Below are 26,165 nucleotides of genomic sequence, written 5' to 3'. Positions count from 1 at the left end.
TTTCAGAGCACTAAGTCTAACTGGCTGCACCTCTCTACTTCCATATCCTGACACTCCAATTTATGATTTGTTACTGCTCTTGAAAATGTCTTGCATACACAGTTGGCCAGATCCAATGAGAACCGAGGCAGAAGTCTGCATAACCTCATCAAAGATATTCCTTTGCACAGTTACTCAGAGGTGACCAAAATGTCACCATGGCACCATCAGAGCTATGGGCTCCCTGCTGTCCCTGGAGCCCAGGCTCTGCGGCAAGAGTGAGTGTGGGTGGAGGGATGGGGGTTATGCTGCAGAGGGGTGAATGCAGGGCCCCATCTAGGCATACCTTCAGGTGTTCCATCTGTGCAGAGATGCCTGGAGTGGTTTTCCATGATGCGATGGCCAAACCCTACCACGTGGCAGGAGAAAGCTGCTTTCAAGCATGCTTGTTATTTCCCCCACCATAAACCATGGCTAAACTTGAGGCCATATCTCTCTTACCTTCGAATAACAGTATTAATCGGCCCATTAAAGTTTTTTCCAAGTAAGTTCAAATGCTCTTTGAGCACCTACTGTATACAAGGAAGCATGCATGTCTTGGAGCTTTCTAAGCTCTTGGAAAAGGGTGTAGGTGGAGTTGTGGTGCAGTTTGTAAAAAGAATGAAAGTGAGAACATGAGGCAGTTGCAAAGTTCAGGTAAGAAGGCTGTGGTCGTGCGATTGTAAAGAAATCGGTGGGTGGGAGGTATTTTGGAGGCAAACCTGGAACCTCGTAAGTAGAAATGTTCGTAGCTAGCATGTGTGTACCATACACTATGCCAAATGCCAGTGATGTGCCAAGGTGGGTCCTAAGAGCTGTCCATCTTCGGTGCAATGTGTGTAGGGTCAGTCTGTCTATTATCATCATGAATCAGCTCTTCTAAATAATGTCAGTGAGTAAAATACTCCTCCCTGGGGGGCACAGTGTTCCCACCCCACGGTTACCTTGGTAGGCCACTGCTCAGCACACTCATGTTTTATCTCATTGAACTCCCACAGTCAGCTTCTATAGGAGGTCCTCCTAGTCTCATTTTACTGATAAGAAAACCAAGGTTCAGGGAGATAAAACGCTTGCCCGAGGTAGCATGGTAAGAAGCAGGGGCTGGATTTGCATCAAGCCTGTCTGATTCTGATGACTGTTTTTAGAACCACTCATGAGTGGACATTTGATAAAGAAGAGCATCGAAGGTGACTTCTCTGTTTCATGTTGGGTAGACAGGGAACAGAGGTATCGGCAGTTTCTTTGACGACAGAAAGGAAGTCAGAAGGGGGAACTGGTTTTAGGGGAAAGGGAGATGTTGTGCTTCTGGGGCCGGAGGGATAACCATGTGAGGTGTATGGCCGATACTTGGAAATGGGATTCCTCAGGCTTTGTGAGAGCACAAGTCTTTGGTGTTGCCTCCACTGAGGCTAAAGGTGCCTATGGAGGCATGGATCCAGGAAGGAGGTCAAGGGTGGAATCTGAAAGGCTTTCTGGAGGGAAAAACCTAGCAGAAGAGACAGGAGCAAGCAGGGAGGTCTTCTGTCAAATGTGGATGTGGGTTGAACTGATGTCTGGGCTTCCTTTCAGCTCCATCATGTTAATATTCTAAGAAAAGGGAGGAAGGTACAATGATAAGAAGCCAAAGAGTCCATCCCCCCAAATAAATCTGTCATGGCCCCCAAACTGGCTCCCCTTCCTGTCATCCTCATCTCAGTTAAGAGCATGATTGTGGACCCAGAGGCTCCAACTGGGAACCTAAGAGTCAACCCTGGAATTTTGCTCTTCTTTTCCCTTCACAGATAGTTTCTCACTCACTGAGTCCTACCAATTCTCCCTCCTAAATATTCCTCCATTCTCTTATCCCTATCTTGTCCTCTTGTCACTGCCTTGTCATTTCCTGCTTGCCCGTTTCCCTAATTAGCCTCCCTGCCCTCAGTCTTTCTTACAAATAACCTTGTTTTGCCACCACAGTGATTTTTCTAAAATAGAATTCGGCCAACTCTCCCTCTACTTAAAATCCTGTGCTATTTTCCCGTTGGCCATAGGAGACAACATCCTTGGCATACCATTCAAGGACCCTTTGAGATCTGACACTGGCCCACTGAGCACCCGGGTTCCTTCCTTGCTCTTCCCCTACAGACTCCTCACACCACTGCTGCTGAAGCCAAGCCTGAAGGCTTACATTCCCCACAGGTGTGAAACGGCCCTGTACTCTGTGCCCCTGCCCCTGCTGTTCCTTTACCTGGAATGTGCCACCCTGTGACCTTGTCTCCACTTCGTGCTGTCTTCTGCATCCTTCACTTCTTATTTCATTTGCCACTGCTTGGAGAAACCATTCCTGTCCTCTCCAGGAGAGAGGAAATGGCCCCTGCTGCTAGAGCGTACCTCTCGCGGTGATTGTTTGTAAGCTGCCTCCCCATCTAGAGGTCAGGGTTGACTCTTTCATGTCTCTGTCTTCAGAGCTATATTATAGGTGCTTGCTAATATTTACTGACCAAATGAATGAGCAAAGTTTCAAAACAGAGGTGACCGAACCTGAGAGTTTAATGAAGTAGAAGGACAGGGAAGCTCCTGGTATAAGACCTAGGAACCATCAGTGACCCTTGAAAATGCCATTCCAGACCTTTGGAGGTACAAGAAGTCGTATCATGAGGCAGGCAGGTGAGATCACAATGGAGACAGCAAGGCCAGATCCTTCCACAGCTGCTTGAGGGACACACTGAAGGATACAGCTGGGGCGGTTTGAGGAACTGGTAACAAGAAGGGGAGGCTTTTCTTTTCTTTTTGTAATATTTAGGAGGAGGGAGATTTGAATATGTTTACAGCTAGGCTCAAAATAGGCTGTCTTTCATGGAATTGCTATTATGTTCCATGTAGTTTGTGAAGGCATAGCCAAATTATTTGCTGAGAGAACATGTAGGAAGCTTTGAAGATACCAGCAGAAAGGTACTGATGAATGGCCTGAGGAGGCTGACGCCCCAGAGGCAGGGCTCAGCAGTGAGTGTGAACAAGGACAGGGAGATAAAGGCAGAGAGATTTAGTAAAAGGGAAGGGGGACGTCTTGGGTGCTGTGCTCTATTAGCAGACCAGGAGGCTGTCAGCTGTTGCATATCCAGCAAGTAGGATTGGGAGCTGGGAAGAAATGGAAATCATTTGGAAAAAGTAACTGTTGGGACGCGGGGGGAGGAAAAGAAAAAGAAGAAGATATAAGAACTTTCACAGTGCAGTTGAGAACGCATATAAAAATAGCACCAGACACCACGCTGTGACGGGGGAGTGGCTAGACTTTTCATAGGTACCTTCCATAATCAACACGTTTTTCACATGTTAAAATTAAGACAAAATAATGAATTCTTAGTGGCTTTCCATAAGAAACGTCGCTGCATTTTCCATTCCCTAAAAATTATTATCATGAGAGAAAATTCATTTAGCCCCTGTCTGAGCTACTTGAGTTTGTCGTAGTGTATATATGCTGCTTGGTGAACTCAAGATTGCATGAAAGGTTGTATCTCAGTTTTGGAGGAAGTTATCATGCAATTACTGTACATTATCTTTCGGTGCTGGCTGTATGAGAAGTTTGCAAACTTGTTATTGATAACCTTTGAATGCGAGTTCATTGAAAACCAGGCAAATGCAGCTGTCTGCTAAGATAAAATTTTGTTTCTTACAGTGATATATGAGAGGAAAGGGGGACTTGTGTTTTAACTACAACAAATCACGACACTGTTCTAAAAGATTTGAGCAGCCGTAAAGGTTAACAAGCCAAAAGATTTCAGGTATGCTTGATAAGTCTTGCCTCGGCCAGAGGTCTTGTTTTTAACAGTGGGAAGGAGGGACAGCTGGCTAGAACAGGTTCCTTTAGCTTTATGAGTTGAAGTTGAATTGATCTTGACACGATTCCAGAAAAGCCTACTATTGTCATTTTGGTTTGATGGTAAATGATATACACCTGGCTTCATGAACTAAAAAGGCACCCCACACATAATGAACAGCTCATTGTGATACATAAAGAACAGTTGGCTGTGTGATCCACAAGCCCCAAGATGACGCATTTGAAGTCTTGCTGCTTACAGTAAGGGCAACCGACATGCAAACGGGCAGAAAGGAAGATGGAGAGAAAGAGATAGAGCGGGAGATAAATGGCTCAGCGGTCTTTCACATATGGTTCAGGAGAAGAACTAAAAATAAGTCTCCTATTCGGTACTGCAAGGCAATGTCATGGCAGTGTTGGAAAGCCAACTCCCAGTGGCTGGTTTATTGTGGGCATTTCCGCCCTTGTCTTTGGGCTTACCAGAGTGCCATGCGCGCAGTTACACAATGCATAAAGGCGAGGGTCATTTCTAGGACAGATAATTGAACATTAATACTCGCTGACATTGTCGAAGGAATGATATGTCAACCTGACAGGGCCAGTGTGCTTACATCTGCTGATTGGCTGCACACGAAGCCTCTGTGTGTCAGGATCAGACCCCAGGCCTGACGGCAGCAGGGCCAAGGAGGATGCAGTCATTAATCTCAAGCTGCCATCTTGGGCCAAGAGAGTGTCTGTAGAATCACTCCACATTCTGTGTGTGGCTGGCAAGTTTCATCTGCTGTGTTCTAGAGTTTCGAGGTATGGCTCTCAGTAAAAATATGCCACTGCCGGCTCTCGGTTTGTGTCATCTCACCGGAATTTTTGGTGAGCCAAATGTCTCCTTTCTTTGTCTTTCTTTCTTCTTTCCTTCCTTCCTTCCTCTTTCTTTCTTTTTCTCTCTCTCTCTTCCTTCGTCTCCTTCCTCTCTTTCTGAAATCACCTATACATTCTCAATAAAAGAACAATTTGGAGGCCGACAGGAAGGTTCTGAGGTGGTGTGTCTTTTGTTCCTATGGGAATTGGTTTTGATGAATTTCTGGTTTCCTGATTCACCATAGATATGCAGTGTAATGAAGAAATCAAACAAGAATTAAACTGAAGTCACTTGCTGTGATTTATTTTTTCGATTCTCCACAAAATATTAAACCCTGTAGGCAGATTTCTGAATGGAGGAGAAAAGGTCTATGCAATTATCTTCTTATCCCTGAAATCACATGAACAGCACTTCCCTGCCTCATTTTTAATAAATCTTGAGTGAGTTAATCCCATTGCTCCAGTAATTCCACAGCCAACACTTTACTGAACATGTATCCATTCAGAGAAAAGAAACATGGAACAGTCAAGAGGCCTCTGACACTTACCCTAAAGGCTTCCTAGGATTGGGGTACTCTGGTGGTAGTTCCTCAGTGTAGGTTTCCACTGCATAAAATGTCATAAAATAGGGCTCCTGAGCACAGCCATTATCACTTATTGGTTAATATCACAGACTTTTTCAAACCCCAGTGGCATTGGAACCATGAAAAAAAGCTTTCATCTGTAAAATCTAGTTTCCCTTTGTTATTAAAATAAATGAAGCCATTAAACAAAATATATGCATATAATAGTGAAGTTCATCATTTGGCATCATCAAAATGATGGGATTTTGAATTTTTATAAATCAGTGCTGCCATCTTAGATGTAAGAGGCTTATCCAAATGTTCTAGGGATTCTGAAACTTTATGCTTTATTACATATATTTCTCTCCTTAGTTTGCTTATTTATATATTTATATATTTATATGGACTTCCTTACATAAAAAGTAGAATTCTGTTTAAAAAGGCCAAAAACAGGGGCGCCTGGGTGGCTCAGTGGGTTAAGCCGCTGCCTTCGGCTCCTTCGGGTCATGATCTCAGGGTCCTGGGATCGAGCCCCGCGTTGGGCTCTCTGCTCGGCGGGGAGCCTGCTTCCTCCTCTCTCTCTGCCTGCCTCTCTGCCTACTTGTGATTTCTCTCTGTCAGATAAATAAATAAAATCTTTAAAAAAAAATAAAAAAATAAAAAATAAAAAGGCCAAAAACATGACAGCATTTCCTACCCACTGCCCCCTCCCCCAAATCCTGTGACCAAATTAATTAATTGTAGTTATTGATGAGCTCATATTGTGAATGAGCTGGAAGTGAAATAATTTCCAAATACTTTATTTCCAAAGGTTTGTTTTTAATTACAGCGGCATTTGGTTGGCATGCAAGGGCGAGTTCTCACTCTTGATCTATCCTAGCTGTAGCCCAGGCCAAAAGATTCTCCGCTCCCTTTTCTCGAGAGCACACTTTTCTGCCAAATGTGGCACTCATCCCCTGCCAAGGAAGGTGGGCAAATTGCCACTTCTGACTTCCAGCCACCAAAAGACAAAGGCTCTCAACATCCCTAAGTCCAGTGAGCCAGAATGGGCCTCAAACCTTGAAGGTTCCGGATTATTGATTTTTTTTTCCTCCATAGACTTTATAATATGGAATATTTTCTCGGTGCCTCAGTCGGTCCCCAAGGGTGATTTAGGCACTTACAGGAGTGTGTGAACCATTGAAGGCCACTGGAGGGTCATTTAAGTGTCCTTACTCATCTGTCTGAGGCCTGAGCACATCTACACCACTGTTAATCTTGCATCCTGGGTCTTGCTTTTTCAGGGTTTTCTTTTTTACACTCTTCATGTAAGAACAGAGTAATTATTTCTTTACTTCAGTAAAGCTCAAATAAATTCAAGAGGGGTAATAGCTGAGTATAAAAGATCTGATAGGGAAAACGTAACTTTCCTTTTAGCAGGACCAGTTGTATGAATTGTGGAGAATGTACATATTCTCCACATAAACTGTGCAAAATGAAAATGCAGGGCTGCTTTAAAAAGTATGAAGAATTTCAAAAAAAGAAAAAGGGGGGCGCCTGAGTGGCTCAGTTGGTTGAGCATCTGACTTGTGATTTTGGCTCAGGTCGTGATTTCAGGTTGGTGAGATCGAGCCCCGTGTTGGGCTCTGTGCTCAGCGTGGAGTCAGCTTGAGATTCTCTCTCCCTCTCTCTCTGCCCCTCCCGCTATGATCTCTCTCTCTCTCTCTCTCTCTCAAATAAATAAATAAATCTGTTTTAAAAGATTAAAAAATTAAAATAAAAAAATAAAAATTATGAAGACTATTCAGATGGTGACAGAAGCACATTAAACCAGGCATGGGGCCCTTCTTTGTGGGGGGCCCTGTGTGATTGCCTTTGAAGGTGGCCCTGCCTTAGATATTTTGGAAATGAGTTTGTCCAAATAAAGATAATTACAGGAAAATATTAAAATCTAATTTAAATTCTAGAGGGGGAAAAAAAGCCTGATTTGGCAGTAGGGGAAAAGAAATTACTAGAATGACCTAGTCTGATCTTTTCCCCTAAAATTGAGAATTATATACATTTTATGTATGTTTAAATAGATTAGCTCAACTTTGAGGGTCATCACCGATTCAGCTGTGTTGACCAGGTGCTCGATACATGCTGGACAGTATGCTGAGCAATTTGACGTGTGTTGTCTCATGGGACTGCCACCACTTGACCAATGTTTTGTCATTCTCATTTGACCAACAAGGAAGCTGAAGATCCAAGGACTGAAACGCTTTGATCAAGCTCACACAGTTAGTGTGGGTTCCAGGATTTAACTTCCAGTTTTTTAACTAAATCAGTGCACCTAACTGCACCTCTTGAAACCAATAACTGTTTTCCTTCTGATTTGTCTTTTGTCAACGGGTAACCATGTCCCTGAAGCAGAAGTGGACTTGATGGCCATTCTCCTATGTGCCATGGGTTGCACATAGGTCTAAGTTCTCTTAGCAAGTGACTTAGGAAGGGGGAAATATAATTATGTAATTAGCAACCTCTGTCACACATGACATGACAAAGAAAGACACAATACATAAAACACAACTTTCTGGCTATTTCAAAGAGGAACAGACTACCCAGTCATGGTAAGGCTGTTTCTTTCCCAAAAAGTCTGCTCTAGAAGGGGCGAATACCATGATGGGAGACCTTTTTAGCATTACCAGTTAGATTACTTCCATAAGTTGTGTTAGAAATGATGACAGCCAATTTGAAAGGTGTTCTGCTTTGTCTGGTTTTACCTTGAGTTCTTTGTTTCGTCCTAGGCAGAGAACAATGCCCATTTACACAGTAAAATAGAGGCTGCGTCCATCACCTCACGGTAGATTTCTGACAGATCTGGTTGCAGCTGTTTTATCATTATCAAGGTAAACTTTGAGCTTCGTAGAGTGTAAAGACGAGCTGGAAATACAGGAGGCCTGGGCTCCAGGTCCAAGAGCCACAACTTCCTGGCCACGTCACCTGCCATGCGTCCACCTGGGTTTTGTTTTATCTTGTATGGAATGGAGCAACAAACATGGTCAGTCCTTTCAGCCTTGGCTGACAATTGCAAGGTTCAAATTTAGTAAAATATAATGAAAGACCTTTGAAAATGTTAAGTGTTATACAAATATAAAGGATATAAGGGATCACCCAAACTCAAAGTCTCAAAAAAAAATAATAAAAGCCCCAAACTGGCCTTCAAGTTAACTTTCATTGATTACTTTTATTTCTGCCCACTTTGTCTTATAATGTTGCTGAGGACAGGTCTGGCTCTTTCTCCCACTCATCTAAGAGGTTCCATGAACATCTGTGAGTTCTGAGACACCCCTCACCGCCCCCCCAAAAAATTCGCCTACAGCATGCTAGCATTTCCCTGTCTGGTTCAACTGGACAACTGAGAAAGCAGAATTTGTGCAACAAATACTGGGGATCGGCCTCAATTTTGGCTAAGACTCTTCCCTCTTCTATAATCTACTCTGGAGACAGGCAGGGAATTCACATCAAGTAAATGCTTTGGGAAGTTAAAAAGGGTTTGCTTAAGAAGGTTTGTAAAGATAAAGGTAATCTTATTACTAAAACAATTTGAAGTTTTTAGGATTTCCCCCCCCTATAAGGGGAAATTCTCTTTAGTTTGATTGCAAGATAAGGGTTTTGTTGTCAACCAAGATAAAGTATAGTGCTGAATAATCTCTTAAATTAAAAATTGAAGTGTATGTTACAGAGAATAGACATAATTAAATAGCTTAGACTACAATGGGTGAAGGGAAAAGAGTTTTCATGAAAATTAGCTTAGTAAAGGTAAATTGCATTTGAATCTTAACTTCAGATCTGGGTGCGCTGCTATTTGGCATATGTTGAATTGATAATGCCTGTGTGTTAAAGAATTCTGATTGTTTCTTTTGCCTCTCTCACAGCTTATAAAAATGCAAGCAGACCCACCTAATGAATATTAATAGGAATGATGTCTAGATAACACATAAACCCCCTGGATCTGCGGACTTTGGACGGAGTAGTCCGAGAGGATTTCTGTGGCTTTATTTAAGACCAAATTTACATACTTTTTAAGAATAAACATCATCTTAATATTTTAATATCAATATTCCAAAGTGGAGATTTTAGTGAAAATAAAAAGCGTTATTTCCCTTCCCGGAACATTATACTCACCAAGGTCTACATTTTAAGAGACAGGAAACGGTTAGCTAAAAAAGAAATTAACTTAATCCCCCTTCATTAAGTTCCAGTCTTTTTTTTGTTACTTAGAGACAAGTAATAATTATACCCGCAGCAATGCAAAGCGTGTTTTACACTTTTGTTATACAAAAGAACTGCAGTTGTTAAGGTGACAGCAAAAGAAAACGAGAACATTGATAAATACTGATTTTTTTTTTTTTTTTTGAAATCTTCTCTGACTCTTGAAAGTAAATTTCACTCAGGTGTCGGAGCGGCATTTTAATTCATTAACAGCAGAAATTACACATGTGATTTTAGAGGCTGTCAATCAACTAGCGAAACAATATTTTCCCAGCTAAGGTTATAAACAGAGCAGCTAACTGGGTAGAAGAGCTCTAAAATGACTATACAGCTCAGTTCCTAGAAAGCCGAAAAGGTGGGTATTTTGTTTTCCAGCTGCTGTTTTTGGGGATGGAACTTGTAGCAAGTACACGGTCAATCTCCGCAGTGTATATTATTTGAAACACACGTGCTCTCACTCTCTCTCTCTCCCCTCTCTCTCTTCGACATTTGAAAAGACTTTTTAAATTTTACCTTTACAAAGTGGGGGGGGGGTCATTAAAATGTAGTTTGTGCCATTAGATTCCATTATTTGTCATCTTTATGGCCCTTCTATAGTTTTCATTGCACCTTTAATGGTAAGCGTGGTCAGGAGAGGTGAGCGGGAATGTGCACAGACTTGGCCGCCGCGCTGCTGACAGTGTCTGCTAGCTGGGCTTCCATCCACGTCCCTGTAGATTTTAATGTCCCCACAGACTGCTGGCAGCCTGCTTCCAGCTGTGGCAGGCATGATGCAGTGAATTGCTTTTGAATGTTCTTTACTCAAATAGGCAGTAATTACAAGCTTAAAGAGGTTTAGTGGTCCAGTAAACTACATAATCACCCCTGAATTAGCCCGGGCTCATCAGTCGCAGTCCAGCAAGCTCGAGTCTGCTGTTTGTATGCAGCCTTGATCACATAGCAACCTGATCAGCAGGTGTGGAACAGCCAGAGTCCCCCATAAACACAACTGTCTACTGGGGACAATGATCTCTAATGAGATGAGGCTACACCATCACTGTAATTTAAGTGGGAAAATTAGCACTAGAGAATGAGGACCGGTTCTGGGGTCTTTAGTCATATTGGGAGCGGCACGAAATCGTCATCTCTCTCTCTCTTCCTATCTCTAGTACTCTCTCTCTCTTTCTCTCAAAAATCTTCTCACCACATATACCATTTAGACCTTATGGATACTTTATTCTTTATGCAAGGCTTTTTCCTGAATATTTAATGCTGGACAGGGCCTCTGTAAAAGCAATAATGATTACTGATTACTGTCAACAGACTCATTCCAAATGGTGTCATTGTGTTTCATCCTCCTTGTCTTTTCCCTTCATGCTTTCAAAATCTTTTTTTTTTTCTTCTTGTATTTTTAAAGTGGAAAAGTGTTCTTCAGGTTGGGTCTAGGTCTCTTCTTAGCGAGCTGTATGTAGATTGGAAAAGATCATCACATTCTTGGAGTTTATTGTAAAAATCAATCAGGAACTTTTTTTTTTTTTTTTTTTTTTTTTTTTTTTTTGGTGCTCAGAAAAGTGGCCCAGGATGGTGTGCCGTTGTTTTGTTTTATCTCTTAGAGTGAAATTCTTGGGAAAGCGATCTTCTTTATCCTTTCTTCAGTCCTGTGCTGAGCTCCAGAAGATGGAGAACTTGAATTTCATGACATTGTAGTTGGAGAGGGGGAAGGGAACTTTTGCGACAAATAAACCCGACAACGACATACAGTGGATTCTGGAGAAACTTTGGGGGAAGTTGTAGCTAAGAAAGAACTACTAGGGTAACACAGTAATTAGGAGCATGGGCTGTGGGACTAGACTGCTTAGGGCTCCATCCAAATTGCAAATAACAGACTCCGTGCCTCACTTTCCTCATCTGTAACATAAAGGAAAAAACACCTCCTAGGCTTGTTACACAGACTAAATGGGTGAATACTTGTAAATTACTGAGAATGTTGCTTGGCACAGAGTAAGCATTGTGTAGATGTCACTTAAATAAACTAAATAAAAGTGGTACTGGTTTGGCCATTATAGAACTCAGGGAGAAGGATGGCATATTTGTTGAAAGAAGGCTGCTAGTTTTCTGGTGTTTACCAGAAAGCCATCTAGTTATAAATGCTAGTTGAGGCATTTTTGGGTGTCCCTGACTTCGGTTGCACTCACTCATTCATACAACAGATATTTATTAGGCACACAGAACAGGGCTAGTTGCAACGTGAATGAGAATAGCATTTGTGTGTTTTTACTAGGAATCTAAAATGTAATGATCCCAAATGTCATTTCACTCACATTTGATTAAGAAATGAAAGCAACTGGCACCCCCCCATACACAAACCCCCAAACAGACACAACAATTTATTTCAAAGCAGACAGTTTAAGTTCTATTATAGTGGAGTTGTGTGGAATAGCAGGCATTTCTTTCTATGACCCTTACAGAGTATTCCTGTATACGACCCACCCTCATTCCCGTATTTATAAGCAATGTTACAAGCACTAATAAAGTGAGAGATGTGTTACTTCCACTGAGTTTTGTATCTTGTAGCAAAATCTACTATTGCTTCCATTAACAGAACTGAGCTGTAGAAATAAAAGACACAGCCACACCTTAAGGTGATAGCTTATTCATAAAATGAGTAGTAATCATCATGTATATTCATGATTAACTCATCAGGGAGGAGTGGGATTGCTCCACCCGTCATTTAAAATACAAAATAGTTTGGAAGTGAGTTTTCTCAACTTGTACCTTGCCACCAAGTTTCAAATCCCAGCTCTACTACTTACCAGTTCTGTGCACTTGAGGAAGTTCTTCATCCATGCTGTTTCTCAGTCTCCTCATCTATAAAATGAGTACCATAGTTGTGCCTACCTCATAAGGTTTTGGAAGGATTACATGAGTTACTACATGTGAAACATTTGGAACAATGCCTGGTACGGCCTCATTCCCTAATTCGTGTTATCATTACTACTTCTACTACTCTTACTAATACTACTGAGCTATTATTAACAAAATCCCTTTGGGTGGATACTGGGGGGAACATGTGGGATAAGGTTCTGGGGAATTACCTTTCACCGTGGGGCTTTGACTCTGCCCCTTGATGCTTGCCTCTGGGGCAGAAGCTGTGGGCCTGCAGGTGAGGTGGTGAGTAGGAGAATAGCAGCTCTCTCCTGGGTTCAAGGCTGTTCAAGCACAGAGGAACATTCAGTCACTGCTCACCACAGTTAAGAACTCAGTTCATGCTCCATTATAATATGTGTTTGGCTCTAAAACATAGCTTAAAATAGGGAATGGAGACTGGGAAATAAACACGTGTGGGAGCACAGCCAAGTGGAAAAACTCAGGGGAGGGCAGACCTGGCCCCATAACTAAGTACCTGAGAGCTGGCGTGCATTTAGTTTTTGACTTCGCCAAATCTCAACTTCCTCATCTGTAAAATGGAACCAAGCATAGTCCCTACTCGCAAGGGTCACCAAGAGCACAGACAATAACACATGTAATGTGTTTGTCCTACTGACAAATGTAAGAGTTCAAATGAGCTATGATTTTAAGTGATTCCAAGGGGGCACAAAAGTGAAGCATGACTTTTCTCCCTCATCCCCAACCCTGAGTCCCTATTCCTTTCTCCTTTCACCCTGTTTTTCCTCTTGGCCTTTTTTTTTTTTTTTTTTTTTTTGACACACACAGAGAGAGAGATCACAAGCAGGCAGAGGGGCAGACAGTGAGAGAGAGAAGCAGGCTCTGTGCCAAGCAGAGAGCCTGACTCGGGACTCAATCCCAAGACCCTGGATCATGACCTGAGCCAAAGGCAGAGGCTTAACCCACTGAGCCACCCAGGCACCCTCCTCTTGGCCTTTTTGTGTTTCCTTTTATAACCATGGTCTTCTACTAAGAGAATCAATATTCAGGGAGTTCATTAATAATCATAACTGTTCAAAAATAATTTTAGCATTCTTCATGAATTTTAATACTTTTAGGAGGAGGCTATAAGTAATTGCTAATTTACAGTCTAAATTTTGTGCTTTAATGCATATACTTAAAATCCACCCATACCATATGTATAGAACTAATAGAGAATAGATCTAAAACATAGTCATTGTTCTGGAATTGCAAGCAACTTAAAAAAAATCCCCAACGTGAGGGACTATGAAGTCCCTTGTATAAGTATTCGGTTTTTTTATTTAGTGTTTTTATTTTATATTTATTTGATATTTACAAATTAAAAGGTCAGGGAGATGAACCAGGCAAGGTTGTGTAGCCTTGCCCACTTATAATTGATTATAAAACAATGTTTTCACTGCCGTGTATTAGAAAGATAGTCTCATTAGTGCAAAAGTAAAGATCGCTGTGAAATATTACCCAGTGTTGAATTTTTCCTTCCACGCTCCTGTCATTTTCATGTGGTAAGATCAAGTTTGGAGATTCCTACCTGACTTCCCTACTTGCATGACTCCACCAGCAACGTCTTCTAACTGCTGCTGGAGAGACAAGGGATCAAGAGGGGTTGTCTGGAAAATGGCTTGACGAGGCTTCAGAAAAAGCAAGTGTGAGCAATCAATGAAGCACATTTAATCGGAGCAACTAGGCAATCTAGGAGCGTTGGTGGAGAATTAAAAAGCAGGTCGAAGTCCTGTGACTTCACTGATGATGCTCCAAACATTCTTGGCTTCCTAGCCAGTACCGACAGCGCCTTCCTTCTTTTGATTCCAGCATGAGTGAGGGTGTGGACTCCACTGCTCTGCATTCAGGCTGTTCTTCCACCGGCGGTGCCCTGCTTTTGTAATGCAAATGAGAGGCACAAAGTGTCTCTTTGATAATGTGCAGTCAAAAGACAAAAAAGCATTCACTGAAACAGTAAAACTAATTCATAAAGCTGAAAGACAATAGGGAAGCATGATGGATTTTTTTTAAAGGAAAAAAAGTATCCTAGATCAATGTAATTGTCACAGTGTAAGCTATTCATAGCCAATGCATAAGGGGAAAATGGCTGCAAGTTTATTTAAAGTGGGAGAAGTTTTCGTAGGCAAGAAAAAAATTACGCTAAACAAATATAAATATATTTGGCTAGCAAGTTTCTGCTTGTCTTACGAGAGGACCGATATAAGGCTAGTTATTTAACTTGAGATCCACGATATTCCCTCAGTGTCAAAAAATCTGTAGAAGTTTGCAAAGAACCCAGAGATCTAATGGTTAAAAGCCATATGGTGGCTTTCTTTTTTTTTTTTTTACTTTAAAGGGAGTATCTATCTCTCCATCACATACCAGAGTTTAGCTCAAGGTCAACTTATATTAATGCATTAAACTTAGCTGTGGAGGAGGCAGAGGGCTGGAGGAAGAAGGATAAAAGAAGTTCCGAAATTGTTCTTCCAACATATTCAGCCAAGCAACAGAACATTGCCTTGATAAGGGATATATTGGACAGTTGCCATAATTCCTCCTGTTAGATCAGCTCCCACGGTACCTATTCCCATACCTTTTAAAGTATAGCATGTAACATTTTGCTTGAAAATTGCTTCCACCTCTATTGCTTTGTTATAGCTGTTTTGCAGTTTCGGTATAGAGGCAGTTCTGTGTCACAAGAAATTACTAATCTGAGGCTTGAGAAGGGGCAGCGTAGCCTTCCATTATCTCACCAGTGAGCTCTGTACAGGATTATTTTCAAATTTTCTGCTGCCATTACAATGTGCTGTTAGAGTGGGCAAGGCAGGGAGGGAGGGAACGTTATTGAAACTTGGTTACCAGGGTAGATAAGATAAAGTTCATCACTGTCTTGGCATCCACATTTGCAGCCAGGGGTGGAAAATTTGATGAAAGGCGTACATTTGGTCAAGGATATCGTTAAGATATAAGACTGGACATTTTCCATCTGTGTGTACTGAAGAGTTTTTTCCTTTGGTCATGGGTGCTCATCAGAAACGGTCTCCTTGATTGTTTAAGTAAATAAGTTTTCTTCCCATGTACTGTAAACTTGTAAATACCGGATAACCGACCTCAGCAACCCCCTCCCGTCCCAACCTCAGGAAATAAAATTGGAATTGTGCAGAGATAACTTTCTTTAGCACGTTGCCATTTTCTTTCTGTCGCCTTCTATTCTTTGGGGCTGATAAAATGACAGTCCCGACTTCACTTTTATGTAGGCTATTTTTAGATTTTCTTCAGACATTCTTTAACCATTTCTCTCACGCAGGCCACATACTCCAGGGATCATTTTATTCTTTGATGGGGTTATTAAGCAATCACTGCCGTACTAGGTCATTACTAGAAGTCGCACTTCAGAGCCAGAAACACAGGAAGAGGGACAAACGGTTTCTCTTTCAGCAGGAGACTTATCCCGGGAAGGAGAAGTCAGGGCGTTGATTACAGAAATCAGGATGATCGGCTGCGAGTTATTCCCCGCGGTTGGGGTTCCCCTGCCCCCAAGCCACTGCTTTTCCCATGGAGTCCAGCATCCCTTCTCTCCCAGTGGAGCCAGCCTCATGCATGTGTGCAGGTTTAGTGCTGGAAGGGAGGGTCAGCTTTACCCTGACATAATCACTCTTTTATGGCTCTCACTCATTCCTGAGGTGTTAATGCAGATCAAATGGGAAACACTCGGGAAAGAAGGCTTGGAGCTACTGCCCGCCTCGCTGTCCCGTCTCAATCATTAATTCTGATTGTAAGATCTAAAGGTAATTTTGTTTGCTCTCTTAATGCGTTGCAGTTCTCCCAGTGGCCCCTGCATATCCTTTCTCAAATTCCCATCTTGATCAATTGTTTGCAAATAATTAAGCTTTTAAGAGATAATGGCATGAGGCTAATGTACACAACAAAGGCGAGGTCTCCTGTCACTACCTATTGGACTGTGGTCAAATTTGCTTTGATATCCCAAAGTGATTAGGTTGATTGGTGTAGCTGGCAAGGGCGACCCATCTTCCCTTCATAAGAACCTCCTGATCTTCCTTAAAGCGGTGTCCTTGCCATGAATAGCAGAGGTGTTCTGGAGAAGGGCAAGGGGTGACCTAGGTTCTTGGTTGCAGTGGTTTGGAAGGAAGCTCCCATTCTCTTCCTCACATGGCACTTCTCTTTATCTCTTTTGTAAAATGATGTCTACCTTTGCCCCTCTAATGGCCTCACCAGCCCTGCGGGCAAAACACAACAGGATTTCGAATGTTTTTACAGCAGCCTTGCTCGTGGCATGTTGGGTTTTTGTCAAGTCGGGTTTTTTTTTTTTTTTTTTTTAAGTCTACAAAGGAATAACTCATACTGTCCACAAAAAGCTTATTTAGGAAAGATGTATAGGATTTAAGATATTTAAAGATACTGGATTTCAGTTAAAAGCTTGCTTCTTTGTGAATTTTTGGCTGACTGTGGATTAGCTACCTGAAGTCACGGCTTTCATGTGATTCTAGCAATTATGGTTGGGTGTGTGTGTGTGTGTGTGTGTGAGTGTGTGTGTGTGTGTGTGTGTGTGAGTTTTCTGGGAATTAAAAGTTTGTGGGACATGCAGACTGGGTGTGTGTGTGTGAGTGTGTGTGTGTGTATGTGTGTGTGTTCTGGGAATTAAAAGTTTGTGGGAGGGGCGCCTGGGTGGCTCAGTGGGTTAAGCCGCTGCCTTCGGCTCAGGTCATGATCTCAGGGTTCTGCGATCGAGCCCCGAATCGGGCTCTCTGCTCAGCAGGGAGCCTGCTTCCTCCTCTCTCTCTGCCTGCCTCTCTGCCTGCTTGTGATCTCTCTCTATCAAATAAATAAAATAAAATCTTTAAAAAAAAAAAAAAGTTTGTGGGACATGCAGGCTGGGTGTGTGTGTGTGAGTGTGTGTGTGTGTATGTGTGTGTGTTCTGGGAATTAAAAGTTTGTGGGACATGCAGGCTGGGTGTGTGTGTGTGTGTGTGTGAGTGTGTGTGTGTGTGTGTGTTTTCTGGGAATTAAAAGTTTGTGGGACATGCAGGCTGGGTGTGTGTGTGTGTGTGAGTTTTCTGGGAATTAAAAGTTTGTGGGACATGCAGGCTGGGTGTGTGTGTGTATGTGTGTGTGTTCTGGGAATTAAAAGTTTGTGGGACATGCAGGCTGTGTGTGTGTGTGAGTGTGTGTGTGTGTGTGTGTGTTTTCTGGGAATTAAAAGTTTGTGGGACATGCAGGCTGGGGGTGTGTGTGTGTGTGTGTTTTCTGGGAATTAAAAGTTTGTGGGACATGCAGGCTGGGTATGTGTGTGTGTGAGTGTGTGTGTGTTTTCTGGGAATTAAAAGTTTGTGGGACATGCAGGCTGGGTGTGTGTGTGTGTGAGTGTGTGTGTGTGTTTTCTGGGAATTAAAAGTTTGTGGGACATGCAGGCCAAGAACTATGAGAAAAAGAAAAAAATTCGTCTCCCTGCCATAGACAAAGGTTTAGGGAATTTTGTTGACACCGTTCCCCCCCGCCCACCTCCAACAATGACCAGATTATTGTGACATTTAATTTCATCCAGGCTCATTCATTTCTATTAAAAAAAAATATATCCTGAATGACTGAAAATTGTTTAATGGAGACAGAGTGCTGGGTCTCCATAGCTTGAGGCTGCCTAGCAATTATGCTGCATGAAATTAGACACAGTTTGTTCCAATTACTTAAAATCAGATCACATGAAAAGTGACAGAAGGAAAAAAGGCTGGAACTTTCTCATTTTATGATATTTAAATTATGAAATCAGAAACTGTGTGATGTGAAGAAACAACCTAAATTTGCACTGAAATTTTGAGGGCCATCGATTGCTCTTTGAAGCTGTAATGATTCAGGTAATTTTAATGATCCAGAGAGAATTTTCCTGACACCACCTGCATAAATAAAATGTGAGTTCCATTTGCTTTGTAAGAATGGTTGTAAAACTTACTCACAAACAGGCATGCAAAAATACTCTTGAAAACACAGCACAAATAAATGACTGTGACCATTCTCAATTTTCAAAGTAACTAAAGGAAGGTAAATGGCATAAATATTAATTTTTATCCAGTTCTGGTCATTATATTAAGACACAACTAACAAGACAGGGCAAAAGGTATTGCCATCCGGCTATAGTGAAGAGAGACTGGTGACATATTTATTAATTCTATTGAAAATCACTGAGCTTTCCACAGGACCTAAGAAACCATAAGCAAATTACAGAAGATTGGAGATGACTTGTGTACACAGGTCTACAGCTTTGTATGGCAAGGAGTGCCAACCGCTTGGATGCCAAAATTTGCGTTTTTCAAAATCAGGCTTAGAATGTGTACAGAATTGCAAGCCTGGGTAACCTTTAACTTTGATGGTTCCTAAACTCCACATGACAAAATTGAGGATTCAAAAAATTGTCCCATGTTTGGGACATAATCATTGAGCAGCAGCGTAATTTATACAATTTAATAGGGTCATGTGTACCTTATATACAACCTTCGACTACTGTAGACATAGAACTTCTATATATCAAACCCAAATTCAGTATCTGTTCATAGGATAAGAGGTTCGTGTGGCAGGAGCGTTGTGCGGCAGGAGCTAGGTTTTTTAACCTTAGGGTGGAGAACTGCTTTTAACTCATGAGATTGTGCCTGGGATGCCTGGCATTATTTTGAGTAGGGGGATTGTAACCTATGATCTCAGCCCATTAGGAAGTTTACATACTTACTTGAGAAGAATGGATTGACATCACTGTTGCAAATGAAGTCAGGAAAGTAGCTTTGTGGATCTCCAGTAGGGTTGTTTATCCCTCCTGTGGGCTGTTGAAAGAAACTTTATTATACGTTTCCATGTTGCATCTGAGTGGAGAGTATCTGTGTGTCGGGGCAGGACGTAGCCTCCTTCTTGCTTCACAGATATTTACTGATCTCCTGTTGCGTGCCTGACTGGGCTTTGAGAATGGTGAAGGAGAAAGTCACGGACTTTGGTGTTGTTAGGTGAGTGAGAGGAGGTGCACCCACAGGAGGCAGCTCATCAGAGCAGGTATATCGGAGAGCCATGCTTTGCCATCAGGGAAGAAGGAAAAGCCTGATGTGAGAACAGTAAGGTGGGTTGCTGGACAAATGGGTAGGTGAGGCTTGGCCTTTGGGCTGAGATGAGAAAGTGACCCTGCAGAGTCAAGGTTGGTGTGTCGAAAGAACAAAAAGGAGGACTGTGTGGCTGGACAGAGGGGTGGGACGGGGGTGAAGAGAAAGCCACCAAGTCTGAGAGGTGGGCAGAGCTGGATGGTGGCATGCCTTACAGGCCATAGGAAGCAGTCTGGAGGTTTTGGAGCGAGCACAAGAATGAAGATTCTAAGAGGCATTTGGCACATCCCTCATCATGGTGAGGCTTTGACATTGGAAGGGAAGCAGGAAATATCACAGAGTTTTGTGGCTGCTGACCATGTCTTTCTCTAGCCAGTTTCCTCACCTGTAAGACAGGAGGGACGATAGATTCCATTTATGTCCCTCAAAGGGATATAATGGGGATTAATCACCATCCTGTCTGTAATATACTTGGAGCTCTTTAGAGAAAGGCACTATATTCCATGAAAGCAAAGCCTTATTCTAATTGTGTATTTATTGATTAAGTGACAATCAAAGACAATGCTTATGGGAAAAATTGCTACATCTCTGCTCTCCGCAAACGAATCCCACGTGTACAGATATAGAACATATTTAAACTTACATATAAGAGCATTAAAGTGGTTATTAACGAGCCTTCTTAGCATCTAATCAGACATTATTAATGAGATTAAAAGCTATGTTAATTAACATTCAATAGACCAGAATTTACTTTCCAATGGCACAGATAGTTAAATTGAGAGTTGAGGGTGCCCTTTCTCATTCATAAGGGAATAGAGCATTGACTGGCAGAACAGTTCTTATCTTGGGAGAATTTATTGGGATGCAGTGTTTCAAGCTGGTCAGTGTGTCCATAGATAGTTACCATGTCCCAGGATTTAGAAATGTGTATTTCAGATTTAGATATAGTTCATTACCGGACAAAAGTGCTTGTGCCAAAACTAATTTCAGTAGAATTCCAAACATTCTTTCAAAAGGGTATGAATTTCATTTTATTATCTAATCCCGTAATACTTTTTTATCTACTCTAACTCATGAAGAACATGGCCAGGCTTGTTCTTAGCATGCAAAATATGCTGGTCTTTGACCTTGTATTGGCCTGTGTTCAGAATCCCAGCATGTGTTGACATTCAGATATGGAAACCAACTTCGGTTGAATGTCATTTGTTTGCTTTACAGAAGAGCTACAATGATTAGTGGTTAAAAAAAAATACACGCACTTTAATTTTGATATTTGCATCTGGCACTATAGTGTTTTGGAGGGAAAAATGTCATGCTAGCAAAGTGTTTAACTGCTGGGGACCTGAACTAAGGTGGTTGGTCCAAATGGTTCAGCTTTAGAAGTCCATGGTTTTGTGAAAGTATTACGTCAAGGTGATATGCTTTCATATCATCAAAAAGAGCTTGTCCTTATTTTAATCCTATAAAGTACAGTGAAGATCATACTAAACTTTCTGTGTTTGCAACAAATAAACCTTTAAAGGATAAACTCAGTATCAAGGTTCTGCAAGTATCCTAAGTAGCTATTTATACACTCCACTAATCTTTGTAATTGGCTTGTCTTTTACTGCCATTAATTAGATGATGTAGTATTCCATTAATAAGAGTGACACACCTCAGCATTTTTACCTTTAATTATAGACTTCACTAGACACTTAGGCTATTGACAAAATAGCCTAAATATTGCCTGATGTACACACATTTTTTTTTTTATAGAGCGTATGTGTTTATTATTGAATCTGTAGCCCCTAGCTTTGCACCTGACACGTGATACGCACTACACTATCTACCCCAAATATATGTGCGCACATCTATCTCGTTTGTTCTCTTTCAGCACCCTTACCCTTCCGAAGAACAGAAAAAGCAGCTGGCACAAGACACGGGACTCACCATCCTACAAGTGAACAATTGGTAAGTAATTTGGCTTTGTGATTACTCACAGTCTGCTTCCCGCTCTGGCCACCTGCAGCTACTGTTCTGCATTGAGAAGACACACCCAGTTGTTGCTGTTTCCCCTGATGGCTCGTGGATCCAAAGTGAAAATAAAAGGTTGACTGATAGGTGAGAGCATTTGCTAGCATGGAAACCACCGCCCCCCAACATTGCATTGTTTTCCATTGCCTTTAAAATTGACAAATTTTAGGTGTGGTACTACTGTTTAGTTCATGTTCATTGTGGTTCCATAAATGTCTCCTCCCGCCACCCCGAGGATAACTGATAGAGCGATATCACCCTGTTTTCTATGGAACAAGAAAATCCACTGTCACATACGAATAACCAGTTATTTTGCTAGGGCTGAGCATTCAAGGATAGTCTCCCGTTTCCTCCTACCTCCCATCCATGGAAAAAGAGAAATTATTTATGTTTCCACTTTGAAGCTATTCAAAACCTGCTGTATCTCTGGCCTGTATGCAATACTGTTGCTAAATAAATGTGTGAATTCCTGATTTGGGGGAAGCAGAGATTCCGTACCAAGTACCAGCCAACAATATTCTGACAATGTGCAGTGGTATGGCAACGAGGCTTTGGGAAAGTATGATTTATTACCCTTTGTGAGTGTGCTGAAAGCCAGGTTCATGTAATCACCCAGAGCTAGTGTCATATTTGAAGGGTATCGAAATCCAATATCCTCTCAAACTAAGTGTATCTAATTAATTGTCCTAATATTTTTAGATTAGTGTTTATGATGGGAAACCTTATCCTCTTTGAAGTAAAATCCAGAAAAGGCCCACAGCCTGGTTGGGGAAAGGGGAGAACTGGGAATGCCAGTTTGCAGACAGAAGTATTTCTTTCTGTTCAATAAGTGTCAAAGATTAATATTGCAGAATCTCTGATTACATGGCCTAATCCATTTTGGTGAATAAATTTGTTCTTGATGTCCACTGCACCTACATTAACAGACCCTTCTCTGTTAGAGAGCCTGGGAGCCTTTGGGAGAGATTCCAGATATATTAAAGCCCATTACAGAAAATGTAATTTCTGTCAATATAATCCCATGTATTCTTCAATTTAGTATTTTAGAGATAACAAGCTACTTACAATATATTTGCCTTTGGAGGATTAATTCACAAAGTGCACTATCTGCAAGACACAGACAGACTCACATAAGCATTGCTTGTAAGGGTTATCAATTTCTATGACCTTACCGCAGCCTTGGGAGATCAATTTTTGCAGCCCTTTAGTCAAGTAGATGGGGAGCCAACAGAAGCCGTACTCTACTGAAATGTCTTGCTAGGAGTGTGTCCCTGCCTAGGGTTTTTGTTTGCCTAGTCGTGCCTGCTGTTGTATCTTAATTTCCAAGACTGTTGATACTATATATTTGAACTTGGGCTTCAGGTCCTCGTGGGCAATGTTTATAGAGTAGACCTTCAATTTTGCATGCATGTCTGAATTCAGATGCATTTTCAAGGTTAAACTGATGACGCAATTTTAATACAACAGAGGCTTCACAATGTTATGTCCCTGGGAAACGTTCCCGTTTGAGGGCCAAGGAGTGGCAGGGTGAACTCTAATTAAGGAAGGCGAAAGCACGGCCACTCAGGTGATCTGTCACACGTGCCATCTCTCTTCCTCTGCAGTGTCGCTAGCAAACACCCTCTACAGACATTGTCACCAGAGAACGAATCCCGAGATAACTTGCCCACCACAGGTGGGCGAACTTCAGGGCTATTTCCCTGTGGCTGCATGGACAGGCAGACAAGCATGCCTGGGACACTGAACAGTAGGCAGTTGTCACTTTCCCAGATTCTATGTGGTGACCCTAAAGTGATTTCCTCAGTTTTGCAAGTAGAGGAGGAAAGAGGGAACTTTAAAAAGTTCTAATACTTTTCAGAGTTATATGCGGACTTACTGTCCACCTCACACTGACACTCAGTGGTGCACAGATACCTAAACATGTCACTTCTGGTTCTGTGGGCTGTGAACACTGTTGTGTTCTCCACGGGCCCTGAGACTGTGCCTGTTTCTCCCGACTCCTGTGCGCAGTCCCAGGTGGCTTTGGCTCGCACTTCATTGTTTGGTACTTGGCAACTCTTCCAGCTCTGACAACTCTGTGGTAGAGAATTTCCCACAAGTTAATAAAAATTGTCAGAGAGATTGTTTCTCCTAAGTTTGGTGAATAATGACATCCCCGTGTTCGAGTTGAGATTCTAAGGGTTTCTTAATTTTCTTCCAAACCTTCAACTTTTAAGGAGCTGATCATAGATTTTTTTTTTGGCTTTGAGTAGGAAGTAGGTTGCAAAAATGGGGAAACCCAGATGGTATTGTATGAAAACCAAAGATGTCAGAGCAGCTTGAATTGTGGCCTCCTTGAAGACTAAAAGCAGCATAACCACTAAAGGCTTTTCATTTTACTTTACCATAATACAGCATTACATAAAGCTTTCTTGAGAGCTTGTAAACGTTTTTTCCTGTATTGAGCATCAAGCCCAAGTTCCTTCTTTCTGGAAATCCTAATTAAAAGAAAATCCTCATTAGTATTTTAACATTTCCCCTTCACCTCATTTAGCCACAACATTAAAAAATGGGTGTCTTCCCTCTTGGATTTCTTAAGACTTGTTAACACACATGTACATTTTGTATGAACTATGAGTCACTGTTGAAGAGATTTAACAAAATGCTGAAGGGCAGGTTGGGTGTAGATCATTCGTAATTATTGGCAGCAACATCGTGTATCGAAATGCACAATATGAAAGTGAAAAATATAAACTCATCTAGTTGTGAGCTTATCTTAGAAATGCTGGCCGATGCAGCTTTCGGTTAGGTTTTGACTGAAACCTAGATGAGCAAAGCTTGGTGTGTTGCAATGGCTCTTTTCATCCCGTCACTGATCTCCCCTCTCTCTCATTGCCATGAGTGATACAAACTCCCTGTCTTGGCTAGCCAAGACCAAAGCAGATGGGATCTGGGGAGAGAGGAGACAATAGGGAGAATTTAAACGGAAAACAACAAGACAGATTTGATTAATTAAAAGAAAATTTGGATTAAGAGAAATAACTCTTGTAACTCTTATGTTTGATCTACGTGTCAGGATGAAAACAGGGAGGAGGCATCTTAAAATGGTTGCTATTAGTGCTTATAGGTACTGGGCCCAGGGATGGAATGTGAAATTTATTAGATGAGACATTGTAGGACAAATCTCCGCCAACAGATTTTTTTTGAGAATTGAGGCAATGAGGCAAATAATTTGGGTGAAAATATTTTTACGTTAATTGTAGAAGTATCTGAGACAACTGCATGTTTTTCAAAAATCAACTTCCCTAACTCATTGCCTAAGCATTTATTTCCCTCTAGCATGCCATGGTAGACCTAGACTTCAAAGCTATATTTTAAAAATATAATATGTGCTATACATTCACATATTCTTCTTTCTTTGCTTTCTCCTTCCCAATTATGATTTGATCCCAACATGAGAACTAATAGCATTTGTGACTTTGGCCCTTTTGTTTTTCCATTGTTGTTGTGGCTGTGAAAATTACTTCTGTAACATCACCCACGAAAACATATTACTACCATGTTGAATGTTTTAGTCATTTAAGCAGAAACTTCTTAAATTTTGAGATGGTTATTTAGATCTTTAATTATTTAGGTAGAACTTGGAAGAAAACACACACTCGCATACACACACAGAGTCAATACTTGTTTTTTTTTTTTTTCTACTGAATACACCAACTTAATTTTTTTTATTTGGAAATGCGGGTGTAGAATGGCCTTCCTCCTCTGTTTTCACAGCAGTGCTGCAGAGCTGGGCCTTCCATATGATGCAGACCTGTGCCTGTGGTTGTGTGTTACTTGCTGGGTGCCTCAGACAACATTCTGCCTCAGCGGAGTTCTAGCCTAGGGTGTATTGAATAAATTTTACAGTTTCTTTGTTTACTACTACTCATCCAAACACTTTCCCATCAAGCCCTGATGTTAAATGATTATTTCTTTATGCTCTGAGAAGGCAATATGGAACTTAGGTGCAAAGTATATAGTGTATGTGAAATGTGGTCTGTATGCGGAAAGAAAAATCACTCTCCCCATCAGTTGGGTGCATAAAATTCCAGGGAGCATCCTAACATCCGAGGTGACACTTTTTACAGAACTATCACAGCTCTACCATTCTCAAATTTAGTACATAGACCAGATTTTCCTAGCTACTTCATTTACTGCCTTCAAAACTGCAAAGCATTCAGGCATCACTTCCCATTTATTACCAGTGTGTGGGGGGGTATGTTATCCTTAGAGATTTATGACACTGGCAGGTAAAAATGTAAACTTATTTTTAAAAAATGGGATCTCCCTTATAATAAACAGATTCAACTGTTAAAGGTCAGGTTTCTTTCTGAGTTATGGCAATAATGTAGCAAATACTTCTATAAGTAATCAAAGATTCTATAAATATAGGTACCTGTGTAGATGTAAATGTTAGAACATTCACATTCACAAATTATCCTTTCAACTTCTGTGATCTAAAAATCAATAGGGGGTCACAGGGTTTCATAGAATTGCTCTGCTTTTTCTTCCAACATAATTTAATAATACATTTTACAGATGTTCTTTAAACATTAGGCACAGATTGTTTTGTCAATAAAGCTAAACAGAGGCATGACAGAAAAGCAAGGAAAACAGATGTAAAAAACAGTGCAAGAAGCACTGGGTCATTTGTTTGCTATTCAACTGCAAAATGAAAGTGCAGGGTGT

General features: G+C 41.4%; 1 protein-coding gene across 5 annotated transcripts in view; it reads left to right on the top strand.

Moving 5' to 3' along the window:
• MEIS1 (Meis homeobox 1) overlaps positions 1-26,165 on the top strand; it is a 136,305-nt gene that overhangs the window by 91,115 nt on the left and 19,025 nt on the right. For all 5 annotated transcript variants that reach the window (XM_047746080.1, XM_047746081.1, XM_047746082.1 and 2 more), the window contains exon 9: positions 21,316-21,392. In XM_047746080.1, coding sequence (XP_047602036.1) covers positions 21,316-21,392 — 77 coding nt within the window. The remainder of the gene's footprint in view (positions 1-21,315; positions 21,393-26,165) is intronic.

The sequence above is a fragment of the Lutra lutra genome, chromosome 9, assembly GCF_902655055.1.
Source record: "Lutra lutra chromosome 9, mLutLut1.2, whole genome shotgun sequence".
Lineage (NCBI taxonomy): Eukaryota > Metazoa > Chordata > Mammalia > Carnivora > Mustelidae > Lutra > Lutra lutra.
Note: the sequence above shows the minus strand (reverse complement) of the source record. Positions and strands in the feature narration are given on the sequence as shown.